Source organism: Castor canadensis, chromosome 13 (assembly GCF_047511655.1).
Source record: "Castor canadensis chromosome 13, mCasCan1.hap1v2, whole genome shotgun sequence".
NCBI lineage: Eukaryota > Metazoa > Chordata > Mammalia > Rodentia > Castoridae > Castor > Castor canadensis.
Window position 1 is genome coordinate 14,292,694 of NC_133398.1, and position 24,113 is coordinate 14,316,806.

Below are 24,113 nucleotides of genomic sequence, written 5' to 3' on the forward strand. Positions count from 1 at the left end.
AACATTAGTGAACCCTTTGGAGAGAACAAGGATTTTATTGAGAATTATGCACTTTATTATGGCACAAAGCCATAATTAGGTTCAGGGTATTTTTTAAAAAACCAAAACCCTGTGTATACAGGAAAATGCTTTATGATGGGATTCAATACCAAGAAATCTGCCATCAGAGAAATTACTTTATCTGGTCCCAAGGGAAGGTGATCTCAAATCAATTATTTCCCACCTTAAATTTCATGTCTCTCCACACTCACCCTCATACAACTGGCCCCTTGAAGCCAGTTTGCACTTGCTTAATTTTGCTTTCCCTTTACAGTGCCTTGCAGATGGTACATGCAAACAAGAACTCAGTCTCTTCTTTCCTCTTGCCAAGTCAACCTTTATTGGCCTTCCATGTCTCCCACTGAACTATCAGTCAAGGGAAGGTGAGCTGTTAATCTCATTGGTGACAGCCATTATTTCTAGGGGGATGCACAAATTCAAGTTGGGGTTCTTTTTATTCCACATCCACATAGCTGAGTGGGTAAGTGCATTCACATTGGCAGGGTCTCTAAGGTGCCTCTTAAATTAAATTCTTCCAGGCTGAGGGTGTGGCTCAAGTGGTAGAGTGCTTGCATAGCAAATGGGAGGCCCTGAGTTCAAACCCTGGTACCATAAAAAAAAATACTAATATGATTTAACTTCTTCCTCTGTGTGACTTGCTAGAGGTGGTAAAATCCCTTGAATTAGACTGGGGGATGGAGGCAGTGGTTGGGGAGGTGGAATGTGGGGCATGTCAGAAAGAGTAAAGAGGCCAGCCTTAGGCCCAAGCCTAAGTAAAGTGCTCTATTCCAACTTATCCAAAGCACTGCTTCAGGTTTTGATTACATGTATAATAATTTAAAAATAACTTTGTTTAACCTGCACTTATTTTTTTTTCTTTATCTTCCAGTTGTATGTCCAGTGGCCCGTGGGCTTTCAAGTTCACATGCTCAGCATTTCTAAGCTGTTCTCCTTCATCTGGCCCCATCTTCTTGATCTGTAGGGCCTGAGTATCACTGACAATGTAACTTTCAGTGGCGAACATATTCCTCTTGTATCTGGATTTGCCAATGTAAGGGCTTTCATCTGGGGCTTTATCAATTTCAGCATACTAAAAGCAGAGTAGGTTAATAGACTTAGAGTTTAATAAGCAACTTCCAAACAGTCAAATGACATTATTCATTTTACTAGTGGTAAATGGAATTGCCTAAACTTATATTAATCCTATATATCTAGGAGCTAAAAAACATAGAGCATTCTTTTATCTTATTTTTAATACACCAAAAGAATTAGAACTAAAAATGGTCTCAAAAGGATTCTTCCTTCTCTTACTAAGAGTAAACATTTGGATTAATTGATTCAAGAATTGTCTAGAGTTATGTGATATTTAGACTGCTTCATCTCTCAATCTCTTGATCAGAAATCTGGGTGTTTTATTTTGGTTTCTTGACTAATATAAGTAAAATCTCAGTCTTATAAATTTTAATAATTGAATTTTTAAAAATTAAATAATATATGGTATTATTGGAATCATTGGATCTTAAAACTTAGGCAGTTCCCCTATCAGTGGCATTTATGGCATTTGTACCAATAATGGTTGATAAATACTGAACTTAATGAGTACTGAACAAACCATGTTGGGGGATGACTGGTCAATGGTACTGAAGAAGCACTTTTTCCAGAAGTCTGGATTTAATTAACCCATACTCTCAAGCAAGGTAACTGAAGGTTAATACAGCTGCTTTTAGGTTATAGAAATGGCTATAGGCAAAAATTTTCTGGAAGCTTTTCCTCTTTAGGGCACTATTCTAATTTTCTAAGAGAAATAATTCACAGATTCAACCAAAATACAGTTTATTCTGATGATGCCCTCAAAACAACAAAGTGGAGTGGTCAGTGGTAAATCCCTTACATGACCCCACCTTCCCAATGTGAGCTTTAATTTTGGATTATTAAAAAAAACTAAAATAACTCACCTCTGATGGATAATAGTTTAGTGGCTCAAACTTAGCATCAATTTTATAAAAGGCCAGTTCCTGTTCCAGCTCATACTGCTTCTGACATGCTCGCGTTAGTTCCATGGTCTTCTGTTTTAGCTTTTGGTCCAATTTGATGAGACAATATATATATACCAAAGTTAGTATAAAGGTACAATGATATAGAAGTTCTCAGAGCTAATAATCATATTTTAAAAATTCTACAGCAAATAGCATAACAGAGGATATTTTAGCTTAATCCTACATTATATAAAATGAAACACAAATTTATCATTTTAGAAGAGATCATGGAAAAGGCCTTTTGAAGTATATGCTATTTCAGGATAAAAGCAAGATTTCAAAAGTCATTTAAATTTATTTTTTCTAAACATGAAAATAAATTTTTTCAAACATTTTTTAAGTAACTGGCCTACTAAGTACATGCTTCCTGATCTCCCAATAATCACACAACACTAATTGATTTAATTTACTCTTCTATTTTGATGATATGGCCTCATTAAAACAGGGGAGACATGATATTTGACAGTAACTACAGAAGAATTAGGAGAAAAATAGGTACTGGTTTTAATTATACTGTTGTTGGTATAATATTTGTGGCTAATGGCATCTTAGTTTTTAAGTGTTCAGAACATCATTCACTTGTTTTTGTTTTGAGACAGGATCTTACTATGTAACCCATGCTGGCATCAAACTCATAACCTTCCTTCCTCAGCCTCCCGAGTGTAAGGATTACAGGCAGTAGCCACCCTCCCAGATCATCTTTTATAACAGTCAGTAAAAAAAAGTAAATAAGCTCAATCAGATTCAAATATGTAATAATAAATTTTTAATAAAGCAATTCTATTATAATTACATTTTAGTTACTCTTAGAGATTTTTGGAACTGGAAGGAGAATATAAGAATCACCCAACCTAATTCTCTGAACTTGTAAATAAATAAAGTGACTTGTGAAAAGTTACATATCAGATTAGTACCAGAGATTAACTATTTTATTAACTAACTACCAGTATGACAAAAACCAATCCTTTGGGTTCATTTTGAAGGTCCACCAAGTGATTTTTGTCCTTTTTTTTTTTTTTTGCCAGTGTTTAATAGTAAAGATTAGACAAAAAACATGCAGAAATATTTCATTAATATAAAAATGCAAGCTGAAGAGAAGAAAACATAAACAAACATGAACATTTTATAAGACTAGGAAATCAAAGTCATGCATGATTTAGATTACAGTCACCTCCTGAGTATCCATCAAAATGGAAGCAGCACTGACCCAAGTTCTCACTGTGTGACAGATGCTGTGCATCGTGATTTACATAAGCTATATTACCCTATTTTAACGTCTCCACTCTGAGATGAAAAAAGCTGCATAGAGAAGTTAAATAACTTGCCCAACTCTGCAGCTGGTAGTAGAAGAGGCAGTGTTCAATTCAAACCACCTGATTTTAAATATAACCATGTCTATTGTCCCATGCTGTCTTCCCTGTCCTGCTGCAGGATGTCTAGCACATTACCCATACTGAAATTTTTACTGAATGCTCATAAGGCTCTAAGTCCTAGGAAGTAACGCACAATCAACAAACAGCATCTTCTAATCTTGGGCTTCTCTCCCCGAAAGCTCATTGACAATAGGGCCAAACCAAAGGCAAATGAGACTAGAACCATGGAGTATGCATGGTTTCTATAATAATTAATAATAATATAATAGTCTTCTATAATAAATGGTCTATGTATTTCAAAGTACTTTTGTGGTTTTTATAGTTGTAAGCTTGGGATATAGTAAGTACTCAATAAATATTGAAGAAATGAGTATGTGAGAGCAAATTAGGAGTCAAAGGAACTGGAAAGTGGGCTAGTGGATAATCAAGAGATGACTGCAGTTAACATATTTACCATAGGAAAAATAATACAAATTCTTTCCTCACATTCAAATTTGCTGTTTCATGTACACATCCATTAAAAAAAATAGTACACACACAAGCACATTTCCCAAGAAAGCAAGCCAGTTTTGAAACTTAAAATGTAAACAAGCATATCAGTACAAAGTTATCATGCAAACCACAAAAAAAGATAGTGTGCAGTTCAGTCCTGGAGGAACTACCTTTACAGAAGAATAAAGAATCAGCAGAAAAGGGCTAAAAGAAGAAAGAAGCAAACAGATACTGTCACATGGAGAATGCTGGAGAATTAAACTATAACACTACAAAACTTGCTCTTTGTTGACAGCTAACTATAGGAAGATATGATATTCTTATGTAGACACATTGTATCATCACTCTATGAGTTATAAAGTTACCACCTTCCACTATTTAGCTTGATTCAAATTATTTTCATATTCATAACTTCATGAAATCCTCACAAGTCTATAAGGCTTATAGGACAATTAAATAAATCATCCTCATTTTAAAATAAGGAAATGAAAAGATACAAATTAAATAACTTGCAAGAGGACAAGGAGCTCTTGTAGTAGTTATTTAAACTACAGTTTAAATGGCCACCAGAAGACTTACATCAATGCTACTGTTCTTTTATAAAGTAAATGGTCTAATACATGAGCAATTATTTTATAAAACTGGAAATCATTATATAATTAAGATATTATCATCAGATATTCTGTAAAAGATAATTGAAAACATTTTTCAAATGTAAGCTCTCAGAATAAGACCCAGAATTCTTTTGTTTTAAAACATGTAATATTCCTTTGGAGTAACAACAGAAAGGCAAAATAACATAAACCATCAATTTTAAAAAGAAATACAAAACAGCTAATAAATACATACAGGATGCTCAACCCTCCAAATGGTATAAAAAATGCAAAATTGAAACAGTATCAAGATTTTATTTTTTCTATTATATTTTAAAGTTCAAAATAACAATGCCCAGTTAGAAACTGGATCCTTTTACTGACTGCTGTGGAAAGCACAAATTGGCAATAAGCTTTTTGAAGTGGATAATTACATTTATCAAAAATTTAAAAGAAAATTACACAGTAATTCCACTTGAAGTGATTTATACTAAAGACACACTGATATGAGAGAATAAATCACACACGCACACATACACACATGTACATACGCGCATGCCGTGTGCACACACACGCACACAGATTTTCTCTGTAGTAATGTCTCCAATAGCAAAAAGCTACCAAAATATCTATTAACAGGATTTGGCTAGCTAAATTATGGAGGATGCATTTAATGGAACGCAACATAAATACAATATACCCTTTAAAAAGAATGAGGAAGATTTATATAAATCTTTAACTTAGAGAGCAGTTCATATTTACTCTTTTTGAAAGGAAATATGCATGATAATAATACATAAGATTTCCTTTTTTAAGAAAGTCACAAAAATATTCAAGGGTATAATGTACTTAATTACATATTGTATAAGCAAGGAAAACAAAAAGGATATATATTAACATCTGGAAGAATGGGGTGGAGAAGAATGGACCTTCATTTCTAGTGTATATATTTGTGTTGTCAGAATTTGTTTTGGCATAAAAATAATTACAGAAAAAACAGCAAAACTGTGAACAGTTTACAAAATATTTAAACACTTCTCTATACCACAATCAACATTATAAATAAGCAAAAAAGAAACTGAGGCAACTGTAACAAACCATGATTTGAGACAGTACGAAGTCTTGAGACATGGTATTTGCCACGGATTTGAACAGGCTGACTAACCTGCACTAGTGAGAAGCATATATAAATTATGAGGTTATTTTACCCTGGTAATAAAAAATGAATTTATTTATTTTTTATTTTTGTGGTACTGGGGATTAAACCCAGGACCTTGCACATGCTAGTCAAGAGTCCCATCACTTTATTCACACTCCTGGCCTCTTTGTTTGTATTTTTTGGGTTTTTTTTTGGTTTTTGACAGTACTGGTGTCTGAACTCAGGACTTCAAGCTTGCTAACCAGATACTCTACCACTTGAACCATGCTCCCAAGCCCGTTTTGCCTTAGTTATTTTTCAGGTAGGGTTTCATGTTTTTGCCTGGGGCTGTCCTCAAACTGCAATTCTCCTATCCATGCCTCCTGAGTAGCTGGGATCACAGGAGTGAACCACCATGCTCAGCTTGTTCATTGAGATGGGTCTCACTAACTTTTTGCCATGGCAGGTCTTAAACTGCAATCCTCCCAATCTCTGCCTCATGACTAGCTAGGATTACAGGCATGAGGCACTTCACCTGGCTCTTTTTGGTTTTGAGACAGAGTCTTACTAACTTTGCCTGGCTGGCAGGAGGTAGTTAAGAATTCGTATTTCCTTTAACACATGGAGGGAACATTCTTCTTTCTTCCTCTTTGCTAAAAAAAAAAGTAAGGGATTAAGCAGAAGTCTTGTTAACAAATCAAGTAAGTAAAAATGCCAATCTTGAAAGGGAAATGGAAAAAGGATAAATATATCAAGGATTTACATGATAAATATAATTCTCTAATTTATGCACAGTCAGAATAAGGAATTGTTTAAAAAAAAAGGAAGAGAGGTAGGGAGGAAAGGAAAGAAGGGAGGGAGGGAGGAAAAAGGAAAGGAAGGAAACGAGAAGAAAAGAAAATCAGGAGGGAACCAGTAGTTATTTTTTTCATCAGGGAAAATGCCTAACAAAGCCTAACAAGTTTACAAACTCAGATCCTCTGGGTTGAAAGGCCTGTTAAGGTCATTTAGTCCATCTTCCCATCCTAGGTTCTCAATCTTGCCCCAAAACCTTGAGTATTATGTCCAGTCTCTGCCTGTTTCAGTGATAGCAAACATATTTTAGTTATCACATTTTATATTAGAACAGCTATTAGAAATTTAAATTAAAACCTGTTTTCCTATAATTTCATTTACCAGTTCTTAATGTTATCTCATGGGCATTGATGCATAACTAGTTCTTCCATGAAACAGTCCTTTGAATATATGATAGTGATTGTCATGAAGCCACTTGATCAGTTACCTTCACAAATTATGTTCTCTAGTTTGTCTAAATAGTTCAATGTTTTAATATGTTCCCTATCTCAATCACAAAATCAAACTACATAAACTTTGGACATTGCAGATAGTTATAAAGGCCAATTTCAAAGTGTTTTATAACTCTACTTCTCAGAAATAACTACTGTCAAGAGCTTAGTGCATATACTCCCATTTCCCCCCAATATATATATATTGGGGGGAAAATGTATTTATAATATATATTTATATATATATATTATGTATTTTTCAACATAGGCTCATATTTGATTTACTGTTTTGCAACTTGGTTTTTTTCACACAGGAAATTGTATCAGACATCCTTTGATGTTAGGACATAAACCCTTGTTATAAATATGTGTGTGTTTTATCTTCATACATTCTTGCTATTATTTCTACAGAATATATTATTGAAAATGGAGCATCTGTGACACAGTATGTATTTGTTTAAAATTTGGATACTTTTATCAAATTGCCTTCTAAAAGTTTTTTCCAATGTATAGTATCACCTACAATGTTGCTTTAAAAAAAAAAAAACACTAGGAGCAGTCTCACCATTCCTCAGAATGTGGGGCACACCATACTTCACATATTAGTCTTTTGGGCAGCTATATTATACAATCAACTACAATTCATATAGCCTTTTGCATATATTTCTGTTAAGCCATGACTTCCCTGTTCAATGGTCAAGGAGCTGTATTTTTTTAACCCAAGGGCAGAATTTTCTACCTTAAGTGAGTTCAGCCAAAGCAATACACAATATCAACTCACCAATTCATTTTTCGTGTTTAAATCACTTTCTAGCTCCTCACAGCTCTTTTTTTGTAACATGGCCTCCTCTTTCAATGATTTATTTAGTTTATCTTGATTTTTAATTTCCTCAAGGAATCTTGTTTGTTTGCTCTTAAGCTCTTCAGTTTCTATCATCTTCTTTTCCAGGTCTTTTTCCAGTCTTTCTACCTCTTCTGTCAATAAAAATGTAGTTTATTCATCATTATATTTCCTATTTGAAAAAAGGTAAGGACATATCTCAAAACAATAGCAAAAGAGACTAAGGATAGTATAATACAATTCTACTTATAAATTATCTACCATGGTTTTTGGGGAATAAAAGACCAAAAGGAAATAACAATTATCAACCTATATGCACCCAATGTCAGTGCACCCAGTTTCATCAGGGACCTAAAATACTCTGAAGGACCTAAAAGCATATGTAGACTCCAACACAGTGGTAGGAGGAGACTTTAATACCCCCTATCACCAATAGATAGGTCATCCAAACAAAAAATCAACAAAGAAATTCTAGAACTAAATCACACCATAGATCAAATGGACCTAGCTGATGTCTACAGAATATTTCATCCAACTTCTGCACAATATACTTTCTTCTCAGCAGCCTATGGAACTTTCTCCAAAACTGATCCTATCTTAGGGCACAAAGCAGGCCTCAGCAAATATAAGAAAATAGAAATAATCCCATGCATTCTATCTGATGACAATGCATTAAAACTAGAACTCAACAACAAAAACAACAGCAAAAAACATGCAAACAATTGGAAGCTGAACAACACATTGCTCAATGATCAGTGGGTCACTGATGAAATAAAAGAGGAAATTAAAAGGTTCCTGGAAGTTAATGAAAATGAAAACACGACCTACAGGAACCTATGGGACACAGCAAAGGCAGTCCTAAGAGGAAAGTTTATAGCCATGAGTGCATATATTAAAAGGACAGAAAGATCTCAAATTAATGACCTAATGCTTCATCTCAAACTCCTAGAAAAACAAGAACAAGCAAAACCCAAAACAAGCAGAAGGAGAGAAATAATCAAAATAAGGGCTGAAATTAATGAAATAGAAACAACAACAGCAAAAAAACCATACAAAGAATGAATGAAACAAAAAGCTGGTTCTTTGAAAAAATAAACAAGATTGACAAACCCCCGGCAAATCTGACTAAAATGAGGAGAAAAAAAACCCAAATCAGCAAAATCAGAAATGCAAAAGGGGAGATAACAACAAACACCACGTATATCCAGGGAATCATCAGAGACTACTTTGAGAATCCCAATAAATTTGAAAATCTTGAAGAAATGGACAAATTTCTAGAAACTTATGATCATCCAAAATTGAACCAAGAGGATATTAACCACATGAATAGATCCATAACACAAAATGAAATTGAAGCAGCAATAAAGAGTCTCCCAAAAAAGTCCAGGACCTGATGTATTCTCTGCTGAATTCTATCAGACCTTTGAAGAAGAACTAATAACAACTCTCCTTAAACTTTTACATGAAATAGAAAGAGAAGGAACACTGCCTAACTCATTCTATGAAGCCAGTATTACACTCATCCCAAAACCAGACAAAGAACCTCCAAAAAGGAGAACTATAGGCCAGTTTTGTTAATGAACATCGATGCAAAAATCCTCAATAAAATAATGGCAACCAAATCCAGCAACATATCAGAAAGATCATTCACCATGACCAAGTCAGCTTCATCCCAGGAATGCAGGGGTGGTTCAACATACACGAATCTATAAATGTAATAGAGCACATTAATAGAAACAAAGACAAAAACCCCTTGATCATCTCAACAGATGCAGAAAAAGCCTGTGATAAGCTCCAACACCACTTCATGATAAAAGCTCTAAGAAAACTAGGAATAGAAGGAATGTACCTCACATTGTAAAGGCTATATATGACAAACCAATAGCCAAAATTATACTTAATGGAGAAAAACGGAAACCATTTCCCCTAAAATCAGGAACAAGACAAGGGTGCCCACTATCCCCATTCCCATTCAGCATAGTCCTGGAATTTCTAGCCAGAGCAATTAGGTAAGAAGAAGAAATAAAAGGAATACAAATAAGTAAAGAAACTGTCAAAATATTCCTATTTGCAGATGACATGATCCTATATCTTAAAGACCCAAAAAACTCTACCGCAAAACTCCTAGACACCATAAACAGCTTCAGCAAGGTGGCAGGATATAAAATCAACTTACAAAAATCAATAGCTTTTCTATACACCAACAACAAACAAGTTGAGAAAGAATATATGGAAACAATTCCATTTACAATAGCCTCAAAAAAAAAATCAAATACCTAGGACTAAACATAGGATGTGAATGAACTCTACAAAGAGAACTGCAAACCCCTGAAGAAAGAGATCGTGGAAGACTACAGAAGGTGGAAGGATCTCCTGTGCTCATGGATTGGTAGAATCAACATAGTAAAAATAGCTATACTACCAAAAGAAATCTACATGTTTAATGCAATTCCCATCAAAATCTCAATGACATTCATCACAGAGATTTGAAAAATCTACCCTAAAGTTAATTTCGAAACACAAGAGACTATGAATAGCCAAGGCAATACTCAGCAAAAAGAGCAATGCTGGAGGTATCACAATACCCAACTTCAAACTATATTATAAAGCAATAGCAATAAAAACAGCATGCTACTGGCACAGAAACAGACATGAAGACCAGTGGAACAAAACAGAGGACCCAGGTATGAATCCACACAACTATACAAACTTCATTTTTGACAAAGGTGCCAAAAACATACGATGGAGAAAAGACAGCCTCTTCAACAAAAACTCCTTGGAAAACTGGTTATCTGCCTTCAGAAAACTGAAACTAGATCCATATTTACCACCCTGTACTAGTATCAACTCAAAATGGATCAAGGACCTTCATATCAGACCCAAAACTCTGAAATTAGTACAGGAAAGAGCAGGAAACACTCTAGAAGCAATAGGTATAGGCAAGGACTTCCTCAATAGAACCCCAGAAGCTCAGCAACTAAGAGAAAGGATGGACAAATGGGACTACATAAAATTAAAAAGCTTCTGCACAACAAAAGAAATGGTCTCTAAACTGCAGAGACCGCCCACAGAGTGGGAGAAAATATTTGCCAGCTATATATTAGACAAGGGACTGATAACCAGAATATACAGGGAGCTCAAAAAACTAAACTCCCCCAAAATCAATGAACCAATAAAGAAATGGGCAACTAAAATAAACAGAACTTTTCAAAAGAAGAAATTCAAATGACCAAAAAACACATGAAAAAATGCTTACCATCTCTGGCCATAAAAGAAATGCAAATCAAAACCACACTAAGATTCCACCTCACCCGTTATAGAACAGCTACCATCAAAAACACCACCACCCACAAATGTTGGTGAGGATGTCAAGAAAAAAGAACCTTCATACACTGCTGGTGGGAATGCAAGCTAGTACAACCACTCTGGAAAACAATACAGAGTCTTCTTAAAAAACTAAACATAGATCTGCCACATGATCCAGCAATCCCACTCCTAGGGATATACCAAAAGGAATGCGACTCAGGTTACTCCATAGGCACCTGCACACCCATGTTTATTGCCGCACTATTCACAATAGCCAAGTTACAAAAACAGTCATGATGCCCCACTACTGACAAATAGATTGAGAAAATGTGGTATTTATACACAATGGAATTTTACTCAGCCATGAAGAATGAAATCTTATCATTCGCAAGTAAATGGATGGAACTGGAGAATATTATCTTAAGTGAAGTTAGCCAGGCTCAGAAAACCAAAAATCTTATGTTCTCCCTCATATGTGGACTTTAGATCTAAAACAAATGCAGTAATATTATTAGACTTGGGTCACACGCTAAGGGGAGAACACATATAGGAGGAATAGGGAAAGGTAGGAAACCCCAAACTTGAAAGTGTTTGATGTCCCCACTGCAGAGGAGATAATACAGTAACCTTAAAATGACAAAGGTCAATATGGGAAGGTGACTGGAAAGTAGTGAAGAGGTAGAGATGAATCAATTCGGGTTGTAATATACTTGTGCATGGAAGCAATGCTAGGACTCTCTCTGTATGGCTATCTCAACTAGCAAAAACACTATGCCTTTCATATTATTGCTTATGTCTACTCTTCAGCAAAATTGGAGAAAAGGGCAGAACAGGTTCTGCCTGGAAGTGAGGGGGGTGGGGGGCAGAGGTAGCAGGTGGGGGTAGAAATGGCCCAAACAATGTATGCACATAAGAATAAATGAATAAAGAAAAAAAGAAGTATTTAATTTAGTGTGCTGAATGATGTTTTTCCGAATCCCCTTTACAAAATGCAATACTTTATTTAAAATTCTTAATTACACTTATAAGAACGCTTCAAACATGTTTGCAAAACACATTATCTTAAAATCCTTTAAAGGCTTTCTATTACTCTTAGAACAAGATCCAAAAACCTTACACAAAAGCTGACAAAGCTCTTCATGAGCAAATCTCCCTTTTCAGCTGCCATCTTCAAGCATACCTCATGGAACCTTTTCTGAAGTAACTTGTTTTTTTTATATCTGTGAGGCCTCTTTTTACCTGCAAGTTTTATTTATACCCACTGTTTGGAACTGTCATCCTCTATCTCCTCTGGGCATACTTTGCATCCTCTATGTCTTAAGCTTTAAAAAAATCATTTTGAGAAGCATGCCTTGATTCTCTCTTGTCCCCAGGTTAGATGCTTCTTAAGGATATTTCCATGCCACCCTGAACTTCTGCTATGGCCGCTGTCATACAGGAAATTGTAAAACTTTTATCAAATAGTCTGGCACTCTGTCTTACCATTAAAGCTTCAGGAAAGACAAAACTGCATCTATCTTTCTCACTACTGGATTTTAACAGCCCAGCACACTGAAGGCTCCTAATTAGTATCTGAAGCCATGAATGAACAATAAGAAGTTTAAACATTTCCCCCAATAGTGTATTTATGTGATGACTTTCCTTTGCATTATTTGTGTTTTTAATAATTTCCAATATATAAACTTCAGAATAACAAATGTTATTCTGTTAGGAAGATCCTAAGTTAATAAAAAAAACTACCATCTTTCACAAGCATTGAACCAAACTTTATGAAACTACCAGTGGACTAAAATGTCAATTTCAAATGGTTGAATATATAGGCACATTACTCAACACTCTAAAATAACTATTTCATATCTTTCTGTCTCCTTAAGCCTCCCATATTCCTTCTAGTGTTGATGACCTAATATTTCATTAATAAAACAGACTTCACCAGTGGGAATTCCTTTAGTAGTTGCCTACCACCAAAGCAATAAAACCACCCCACTTGCATATACACTTTCTCTCCATTTTGGTAGAGAAAGTGTACCACCTGCCAGGGATGATCTCTCCTTTTTTCCCTGTAATCTTATTGTCTTGTATTTTTAAGAACCAAAAGAATTGAGGTATGACTTGTCTCTACATTGTTCCTGAACATTCTGCTTATTTCTTTATTAGTAACTTTAGGATTAACTAACTGCATTTTGTTTCGGCCTACTTCCTGGTCTGGAAGCTACTGGTGAATTTTTAGTTTAGTTTCTCCTTTAACTTTTAAACATAAAAAACTCATTTATTAAGTATTAGAGGAAATTGTGGAAGGAAATTTCAAATCTTCAGCCAAATGTCTCCCTCCTATTCTTTAATTCATTATCATCTAGCATTTGCCCCCATCCTGCCTTAACTGCTACTGTCAAGATCATCATCCCATGTTGCTCATCTAAGCATTTCTCTGTGCTCATCTTACTTCTTGTTTCAGCAATGTGCAGCACAGCTGACCACTTCCTCTCCTGAAACCTTCTTTTCTGGGTTTTTGAAATCCATTATTTCCTGATTTTCGCCAACCCTGCTAGCCTGTCTCTTTTCAAGTTCCTTAGCTGCTTCCCTTCTTCCTCTTTTCACACCTTAAGCACACACACATATAGCCTGAAAGTAATTTTATACAATGTTTTTAATGCACTTGTGTTTTCACTGTAGCCCATCACACTAGGTTAGGTATAGAATGCTTCACTCTCAGAATAATGTTGGGACCCAGAAAGTTTTGGATTTTGGAGCATTTTAGATTTCAGATTTTTCAGATTAAGAGATATTCAACCTGTATTTCTAGTCCAGGTTTCACTAAACTCCAGACTCAGATTTTTAACTCTACTTGGTTGTCTCACAGAAATTTTAAGCACATCAAGTCCCAAACAAAACTTCAAATTCTCCCATTTTTATAAGTGATAGCAACATCTAGCCACTTAAACCAGAAGTCTGAGAATTATCCAATCCATTAGAAAATGATGCTGATTCTATCTTCAAAATCTACTTTTCATTTCCACAGCTACGACCTAAGTACAGGCCACTAACACTTCTAGCCTGAATTATTGGAATGGCCTCCCAGCAGCCCCTTTCATCTCCATTTTTGCCTAGTTCTAAATCATTTTCCACCCAGTATCAAAAATGACCTCCTTAATATATAAACTAGATTATATCTCCTCCCTGCTTAAAACTTGCCAATGGCTTTCCACTGTACCTAGAATAAAATCCAAACCCCAAGGTCCTGTGCCATCTTGAACCTCCCTATCTGTCCAAACTTTTTCTTGAGCTGTTCTCCAGTCATCCTGACCTTTCAGTCCTGTGAACTCACAAGGGTCTTTATAACCTCAAAGAACAAGCCATTTCCTCTTCTGAAGGCCATTCTTTACATGGCTAACCCTCTTTTCCCTTTGCCTTCACCTTCAATGTCATTTCCTCAAAGAAGCATTCCTTTATACCACAAAGAAACTTCCCATTACTTAATCTGGGCTTACATGTTTTTGTCTGTCTTTTCTACAAAAACATGAGCTGCATGCTCACTAGTGTATCTTTAGTGCCAACTACAGTGCCTGGTGCACAGTACATGTGCAATAAACATTTAACAAATTAACTGATATATGGTGCTATTTCCATACAAATTTTAACAGCATTATAAAGTCCATAGTACGGTATTTTTTCTACACAACTTCTGAAAATAAATTCCTTCCCCATTCAAGTTTACATTCTTCTCAAGTCATCTTACCTAAACTGAATCTCTCAAAAGCATCCTGTCTATCCTGAGTGGTTACTGGCTGACCTTCCAAACTTTCCAGGGAACGGAGGTGGAAAACGGTAAACTGGAAGTAATGAGGAAGGGTCACAATGGGATTTTCAACTAGGACCAGAGAAGTCAAATCTTGAAGTGGTTTCAACTTGCTTACATCCTGGAGCTGAAATGATACAAAAGTAGATAGGTATAATTTACTTTAAAGTTCACAAACGTATTAAAGGAAGTAATAAATCAAGAAAATTTTTCTTAACATGGCAAGAAACCTATTCCTGAAACCCATTATCCAAAAGTAGTAATGTGAGGGAGGAACCAAAAGGGAGCATATGAGCATTTAGTGTATCAGCAGTACTGGCCATTTTCTACATAGCATTTCATTTGTGACTCCTTATAACAACTTATAATGGAAGTATCATCTTAATTTAACAGATGAAAAAACAGGCTCAAAGAGCTACATTACTTGCCTAAGTAAAGATCACAACCTCTGAGTGAGTGAAACAAGATTTCAATTCAAATCTTTCACTCTAAACCTATTGTCTTTTCATTATATTGATCAAACAAATCAAAAAACAAATATGATTATAAAATATTTTGGTAAATTTTCAGATAGCTGAGTTATAATAGTTAAAAGATGCATGAATTTTTTTTCTTTTGCTGTGCTGAGGATTGAACCCAGAGCCTTACATGTTATGTTTATGAAAGAGGTAATTAAAAAGGTCAAAAAACACTGTACCAAATAGTTAATACAAATTCCCTTCCATGAATGTGCATCATTCTTAATGATGCCAGTGTCAAATATAAACTGGGGTGAGAACATCATATAAAATTAGAATAGAGGTATTTATTGAATGCTTTTCCTGTTACTCAGTTGACACTGGTTCTACCTAAAGGTCAACTACTTTGAGAAATACTTGTGGCAAATTTTAGATTAATGGCTACCTCTTCTCATCATCCCATAAGTTTTAAGAGCTCCAAGGTGAGCTGACACAGTGAAATGGTAGAGTTTTCTTATCAGATCTTTATGAAAATGAAAGAAGAAAAAATAGATACTGTTAATAGCACAGTATTATATAAATGTTATTTTATTGGCCTCTACAGTTGGAAGGTTTATGCAATACAGCATTAAAATTAGTGTTTCAAAGCTTTAAAAGCATTTTCATATCTATCATTTTATCTGAATTCCATAATACCCATTAAAGGAAGCAGGAAGGAATTATTTTATCCAAGTGAAACAGGAGTTATAGAGACATTAAAGGGACTCTCCAAGGTCACAGAAGGCAACTATAGGCCCACAGAAGAAGTCACACCTTTTGTTTGTAATTCTATTACTGATACTCTTTAAATTATACCATGATTTTCCCAACTTTAATACAAATTTAATTAAATTAATGATTTTACTAAGAAAATGCTTACTGAAAACCTAACTGTAAATGAATACCAGAAGAAAATCATAAATTTTACTGCAGAGGGGGAAAAAATATATCATTATCCAATTATGTGAGTCATGCAAATGAAGTTGATCTACTATAAAAAGCTAATCACCAACTTCCAAAAATACCTATCACTATTATCAGAATTAATTCATAAATTTGAAAAATCCTACTGAAAAAAAGGTAGTGTTATAGAAAAGAACTCTCTTCTAGGAACTTGGATTCTAGAACAACCTGTGACTTTGGATAAGGACTTAATCTCTCTGAGCCTACTCATAAAATGGGAGTAAAAGTATCCTATCTAATTCACTATTATAAAGTAATCCCTGCACTGCCTCAGTAACAAGATTATGAGGCTCAAACGAAATGATAAATGTGAAAGTTCTAAGAGATCAACTCTTACTTACTATGGAACCTATGCAAAATGATTACTGCATGTTTTTAAATACTCTAGAGAATTCTAGGTTATAAGTCAATTTGATGTTTGGTAAATGGACCAAGGACATTAAAAGAAATCTCATTTTGTAAAAACTTAAGAATTTTAATTTTTTTCCAACAAATCCAAAATCTTGAAAAAAAAATTCTTGCTACTTTGAATACCTTACCGATGCTATCTTGTTGCCTTTCAGATTGAGGACTCGCAAAGATTTCAACTTCTTTCCTAACCACACTGGAATATGCTCAATTTCATTTCCCGCAAGGTTTAGCTTTTGCAGATTACACATATTTTCTATGCCTTCAATTTTGCTGGAAACCAAAGGGCAAAATCAAACTTGGTAAATATAATGACAGTCTTTCCACAGAAATTTTAGAATAAAAAGCCTGGTTCTAAATGGAGTGTTTTCATAATTATAATTCATAAACCCTTTTCATAAATCAGAATAAAATGGCAAATACAATTTCACCAGAGCAGCTAACCTGCCAACCCTCTATGACTATACCCAGTAATCCCAGCCATCTTACTAGCAGACTTCAAAAACCGTGACACAGAAAAGAAGAATGTGTCCATGGCAACCTCACTGACTACTGGACAGCCAGGCAAGAGCTGGAAAACTCACCAGCACACCCTGCTACATGCTACATGCTACAATTGCGCCCATAATTATCACACTCAGTCATCACAAAAAGATTAATTGTGCTAGCAGGATGCGGGAGCCCCTAAAATGATACTGTATCATGAATATCACTATTTTAATCAAAATACTTAAATAAAACATTTATCACCCATTTTACTAAATTTTCATAGGTGACATTTTTCCCAAGTTACCTATAATTTAGTTGTTGATTTAACTGCTTGGTCAATTTTCTATACTGAGTGAATATATATATATATTTTTTTCTTTTCTTTTTTTTTTTTTTTTTCGGTGGCACTGGGCTTTGAACTCAGGACCTCATGAATGCTAGGCAGGCACTCCTGCCAGCCCTGTTTTGTGCTCGGTTTCTTCGAGACTGGGTCTCTCAAACTAGTCACAAATTGTGATCCTTCTGATCGCTGCCTCCTGAATAGCTAGGATTACAGGTGTGAGGTACCAGCGGATTCCATGGTAAATACTTCCAAGATTTTCTATTTTTATTTTGCTGAAATTATTTTAATCAAAGAATTTTAATTCTTTTTATACAAATTTTATAGTAAGACTTTGCTTTAAGGGTGTTTTGTTTTCATTTCGTTTTTGTCTTACTTAGAACTTCTGCAGCTGTTGTTTTGTTTTAATTTGCTGGCCATAATATTTAACAAGTCTAATTTGGGTGAAGGTGTATAAATACTTTCAAGATTAGATTCTTGCATCATTTTGTCTATTTTAAGTTTCCTATAAGTAGAAAATGGCTTTAGCTATTGTAAGTTTTACTACACTTATTTCTCCCAGTAATGTGTATTTGAACTGGAAACAAGATTTAGAGTGTTTTTCTTATAGCAATGAGCAATGAACATCAGGATAAATATACAGTATCAAATAATTTGTAATATCTTTAGGATCAGAATGGCAGAACTAAAACATTCTCTTCATGTCAACATTTTTATGTAATAAGGTAATAAATCATAGATAACATCTGGGAAAAGTTTCACTTTCTAATTAAGTTTCAAAAGTCAAAACTTTCAAAATTCAAATTAAGATAAAATTGGGCACTCAAAAATGTATCCTCTCATTTGATAATGCTAGATATTATTTTGCATTTAATGTCAAAATATACACAGCTTTATGTGAAAGGCTAAAATATCAAATAAGAGTCAAAATGCCAGCGGGATGCTGGTGGCTCATGCCTGTAGTCTTAGCTGAGATCCAGAGGAACATGGTTTAAGGCCAGCCTGGGCAAAAAATTAGTGAAACCATATCTCAACCAATAGCTGAGTGCATGATGCACACCTGTAATTCCAAGCTACACAGGAGGCTAAGACCAGGAGGATCCTGAGATGGAGAGAATCAGCGTTCTAGGCCAACCCTGGCAAAAAAAGTTTGTGAGGCACATGTCTGTCCTCCTAGCAGGAAGCATAAAATATGAGGATCATAGTCCAGGCTGGTCTGGGCAAAAAGCAAGACCCCATCTCCAAAATAATCAGAACAAAAAGGGCTGGAGGTATGGCTCAAGTGGTAGAGTGCCTGATTAGCAAGCATGAAACTGAGTTCAAATTCCAGTATCATAAAAAAAAAAAAAAAAATCGAAAAGCCTATTTCAAAAGATTCTTTCAGTAACATGGATAGCACTAATCTACCTCTTTTTAAAAGACCCTGAAACGCTATCTAAAGAAGTAATATACTGGGAGGCGGGGGAGGGAGGGTTGGTCCCAGCGAGAGGGTGGAGGTGGCGGGGGAAAGGGGATAAATACAGTGCAAAAAATGTGTACACGTGTATGTAAATGCAAAAATAATATCTGTTGAAACTATTCCAGGAATGGGGGAGGGAGGATAAAGGAGAGTGGTGGAGGGGATGAATTCAAATATGAGATATCAGATATCCTATAACAACTTTTGCAAATGCCACAATGTGCCCCCACCCAGCAAAACAATAAAGGAAAAAAATAAATATTTAAAAATGGTTATAGAAAAAAAAAGAAGTATATACTCACATGATTTTGTTATATGATAAGTTGAGCTCACGTAATTTTAACAGCTTGTCCATCTTCTCAATCTTCCCTATTAGATTATAGCTGAGATTCAGTACTTCAAGTTTAATACATTTTTCCAAATTCTCGATGTACTAATTGGAAGCAAATGAGTAAATACTTTACATGATAGATGCCTGGACATCTGGTGTATGCACCAGGGGCTTGTTTGATCAGTCATCAGAAAACAATAACCCTTACTGCTGTCCTGGACAATCCCTGAAACAGCTCTCCTTGACCACAAGTAGCAACTGTTCAAGTGGCCAAACTCCTCTTGCCTCTCAGTGAAGGACAACATTTCCCACATACTAAGAAGTTCAAATTACCCAACAAGAACTCTCCTATCACCAGTTCCTGTACCTCCACTTTTCTATGCCTTTCCCTCTTCTCCTCCTCCATTATTCTAAGAGACAGCTTTCTCCTCAGAAAATTATGCTACTGAATAATCCCACCCGTTTTCCCCAACACCCTTACACATTCAGCCTCCTTCTCTCTTCTTTAGATCTTAGTCTAAAGTGTAAAGACACTCATTTTACTTACAGCATATGAGGTGTGGCACCAACAAATGGGGCCATAGCAGTGAACTAATTTTTACAGGCTGCAGAGAACTAATATTCACTATGTTCACATTTCTTCTATGTAGAGCAAATCATGTTCATTGAGGTTGTTTTTCTATCAAGCTATCATCTCTCACATATTTACCACAAGAGGTGTCCACATTCTCTCTTTCTGCCTTTATTCACTGTCACTGTATTGGTAAGGCAATATATCTTCTACCACATCAGTGCATTCTAATGGGTCTCTCCAAGATTACCATTCATTTATCCATTCTACAAATATTTATCAAACATGAATTATGTGCCAGGAGTTGTTCTAGGTACAGGAAGTATAGTAGCAAATAAGGATAAGATTCTTGATCTCATTTGCAGAAACAGGCAATAAGCAAACAAGTAAATAAGAGTTTCAGATAGTGAATATTGTGACAATGTGACAAATTGCAAAGTACGAAAAGGACAGACTTTTCCATCACGGATACTGCCATGCACTATGGCCTGGCACATACAGGGTGCCAAATAAATACTTGTTGACTGAATGAGGAGAGGGGGACTAACTGTGAATGGATGGTAAGAGAAAACCTCACAGAGGAAGTACATTGAGTTGAGACCCTTAAAATAAGGAGCCGGTTGTGTGAACATCTAAGGGCAGAGAATACCAGGCTGATTTAAAAAAAAAAAAAATGCAGAGGTCCTAAAAAATAAACTTGGTGGGTTTGAGAAACACAATGACTTTTTAATTGCCATATCCATTGACTTCCAAATTTTCATCTTATTTGACTATCTTGTGACATTTTAAATCATTCTTTTCTGATGTTCCTTCTCCTTTTAGTTTCCATTCATCATGCTTTTGGATTTTCTCCTGTCCCGACAGCTCCTTCAGGCTTTCACATTAGTTTGGCCTCTCCCATCCAAGCTCTCTGATTCTCACTGTTTCTCCTCCTAATCCTAGGCTTTCTCTAAACCCTAATTTCAGAAAGATTACAAACTAATCTTAATTACCTCTGTATCTACTATCTCCCTAGTCTAACATAATGCCTGGCACGTAATAACCACACAGTAACTACTTATTACTTTGATGTTTCATTTTTGTAATTTTAAAACTCCAGTTATGTTTCCTTTTTAATTACAGGAGATCTGAATATATTCCACCAAAATTTCACACAAAACATAAAAAGGTCTCTTCCATATTCTCTTGCCACCCCCCCAAATGCCACTGCTCAAAGTTAACTATTGTTGAGAGGCTGATGTAATCTTCTTATTCATTTCAATCCATATATACTAATATAGAAAACGGAATTTAAAAAAAACATTACCAGCATACCAACTAAAATGCTTTAGAATTTTTTTCCCACTGAAACTACTGTGGGTATTTTTCCATGTTAACAGAGAGTTCTAAATCACTTTTTTAAAAAGTCACAGTATTTCATGATATATTGTACCATAACTTATTTAGCCAATCTCCAATTGATAGATCTTTAGTAGTTATTTCCAATTTTTCCATTTAAATAACACTTAATAAGCACTACTATATTGACATTTTGGTATACATATACAAATAATATCTGTAGAACAGACATCAAAGAGTAGAATTACTGGGTTTGTAAATATAACTTGCGAGAATAAACTCAATTACTAGATCAAAGAAGAAGCACATTTGAAATTTTGATAAATACCACCAAAGCACCTTCCTAAAATGCTGCACCAATTTACATGTCCACAAAAACATATGAGTGCCCATTTTTCACATTTTTGAAAATTGAAATAATCACTTTTCAAGTCTTACTTACTTACATGTACAAGATGGATAATGTTATCAAACTATTGTTTCACATTTCTTTGACATTAATGAATTAAGCATATTTTTGCGTTAGTATTGGTCATTTTCAGCACTTTTGAACTGCTTGTTCATATCTTTACTGATCTGTCCCTCTTGCTGAATTGTAACACCTTTATCTTACAGGTGTTACAAACATTACCTGCCAGACTTTTTGCTTTATGTTTAAGGTTTACAAAGATGTCTTACATTAAACACAACTTTAAAGCTTTTTGTAAGGTAATCTGGCAATAACTTTTGTTATGGTGTCAGGGTTAACTATGCTTAGGAAGTCTCTCCTACTACAAGATTTTAACAATAGTTTCCAATATTCTTTCCTAATACTTTTAAAGCAGTTTTGTTGTTGCTGTGTATTGTTTCACTTAGTTCTTTACCTTTTTGGAATTTTTTATGAGTAACATGTGATATGATCTAATTTCTATTTTTCTAATTAACAAAATAAGCATATTAAAATGTATTTGTGTTTTACAGTTTATGAACAAAGTAGTAAATTTCTTAGAGATTTCTTTAGAAGGAAAATTTTCTGTAGAAGGCCAGATAGTAAATACTTTTGGTTTATCAGTCGTACACTCTGTAACAACTGCTAAGCGTTTTTTATAGTGAAAAATCAGCATAGACATATGTAAATAAATTCATGGAGTTATGTTCCAATAAAACTTTATCTACAAAAATAGTCTAGAAGAAAACAGAGAACTTCAGCTTGCTGGCTTGTAAGCTGTAGTTTGCTTATGCCTTCTCCAGAGAGAGTAAATAACGTATACAATACTAAATAATAGATGCTTACAAATTTAGAGATGTCATACTTCTGATGTAGAACTTTCACTGAAAGCAATAAAAAGTCTGTTGCAAGTGAGGTAACATGAGAATAACATTTAAAAAAATATTGGCAGTTATAAAGCAAAAAAAAAGCAACCAATACCTATATTCAGAAATTGTTGTTAACCTACCCTAAATTTCTTGCCACCATCTCTAGAAAGTGAAAGGTTCAGAGATTTTACCAAGGCCAAATTGTCCTGTTTAGTGAGTTTCTTAATGAGTGCCTCTGTAATATAACGGACTCCTACATGTGAGTCAGCTCCTGAAATTACAGAAAAAGATCATTATCAGCAGAGAGACATGAATATTCTAAAAAACAAAACATTTTGATGCTATATAGCAAAAAATTTTAATTCATGCAAATGTAAAAAAATGGCTGACTAGTTCTAATGACAATGCCTTAATAATATTTTACTTTATATCATTTCATAATAATAGTAAGTTATACTTTGTAAATAATTGGTGTGTGCCAAGCTTTGTGCTAAATATTTTACATTTAAAACATTTCATTTGTACAAAAAAACCTTTGATACAGAAATTATTAATATTCCCATTTATTTAAAAATTTTTCTCAAGATCTTGCAAGCAATTAGGTGCAAATCCAGAATTTACACCAAAGCAGACAAATCCAAAAACTGTACTTTCAATCACAGGCAGCTCTGAAGTTTGTTTCTAAGCAGTATTTTTAAGTTAGTGTTTAAAAATAAATAGTACTATTTAGTTACTTGGTTTTTTTAAGTACCAATCTAAAGTTCAGAAACTCTGAAATTCTTTAAAATTGTATTTTCTTATTTTTTATGGTAAGAAACTCTAAATCTGTTGCTCTTTTAAATGGAGAGTATCAAAGCATACTTTATAGAGATAGAGGATTAACTTGATAAACAAGAGCACATCTTATTTTATAGCCTTCCTGGTAACTCTGTCAAAGATCATTAAAACCACATTACATTTTATAAAAGTACTCATAAATAGGAAACTGTCTCTTGGTTCTTACTTTATGAGTCAGAAAAAAATTAATTGTGGGTACACATTCATGCTGTGGTACAAAGGTTCCCTATGATGGCTTTTAAGTTACTATTAAATTTATTTTAGTTCAGCAGAACATTTTTTTTTCTCTAGCAGAATACTTTAAAGGAAAAAAAAAAAAAAAAACCTAAGAATGCTGATGCAAAAACACATGTCCTGTAAAAAGATATCAGCGCTCTCACAGTTAAGCAGTTTGAAAATAAGCAGACTGGCATAGCCCAAGTGTGGCTACCATTTTTATACAGAATTTCTGTACTGAAGGTGCTCCACTATGAAGTAAAGAGATATGCCCCATTCTTAACCAAGAAAGATGGCAATTTAAGGTATGATCTTTGAGGCACTGTCCTTACACAAGAAATAAAGCTTCCTTTTTCTGGAAACTCCCCTCCTAATCCTGTCAGACATCTTCACCCTCAACCAGAAGTCCTCAACTATCCTTACACAACTTCAGTCAACAAAAACAATAGTTCAGTTAGTATAGGATGA

The 24,113-nt window shown here is 34.6% G+C and overlaps 1 protein-coding gene across 9 annotated transcripts in view; it reads right to left on the reverse strand.

Moving 5' to 3' along the window:
• Cntrl (centriolin) overlaps positions 1-24,113 on the reverse strand; it is an 82,235-nt gene that overhangs the window by 49,462 nt on the left and 8,660 nt on the right. For 3 of the 9 annotated variants that reach the window (XM_074051107.1, XM_074051106.1, XM_074051109.1), the window contains exons 3-9: positions 22,733-22,863; positions 19,359-19,489; positions 16,900-17,041; positions 14,841-15,027; positions 7,739-7,932; positions 1,995-2,114; positions 898-1,129 (exon numbers count right to left, since the gene is read on the reverse strand). In XM_074051107.1, coding sequence (XP_073907208.1) covers positions 898-1,129; positions 1,995-2,114; positions 7,739-7,932; positions 14,841-15,027; positions 16,900-17,041; positions 19,359-19,489; positions 22,733-22,863 — 1,137 coding nt within the window. The other 6 variants (XR_012440333.1, XR_012440334.1, XM_074051108.1 and 3 more) reach the window with 6 other exon arrangements.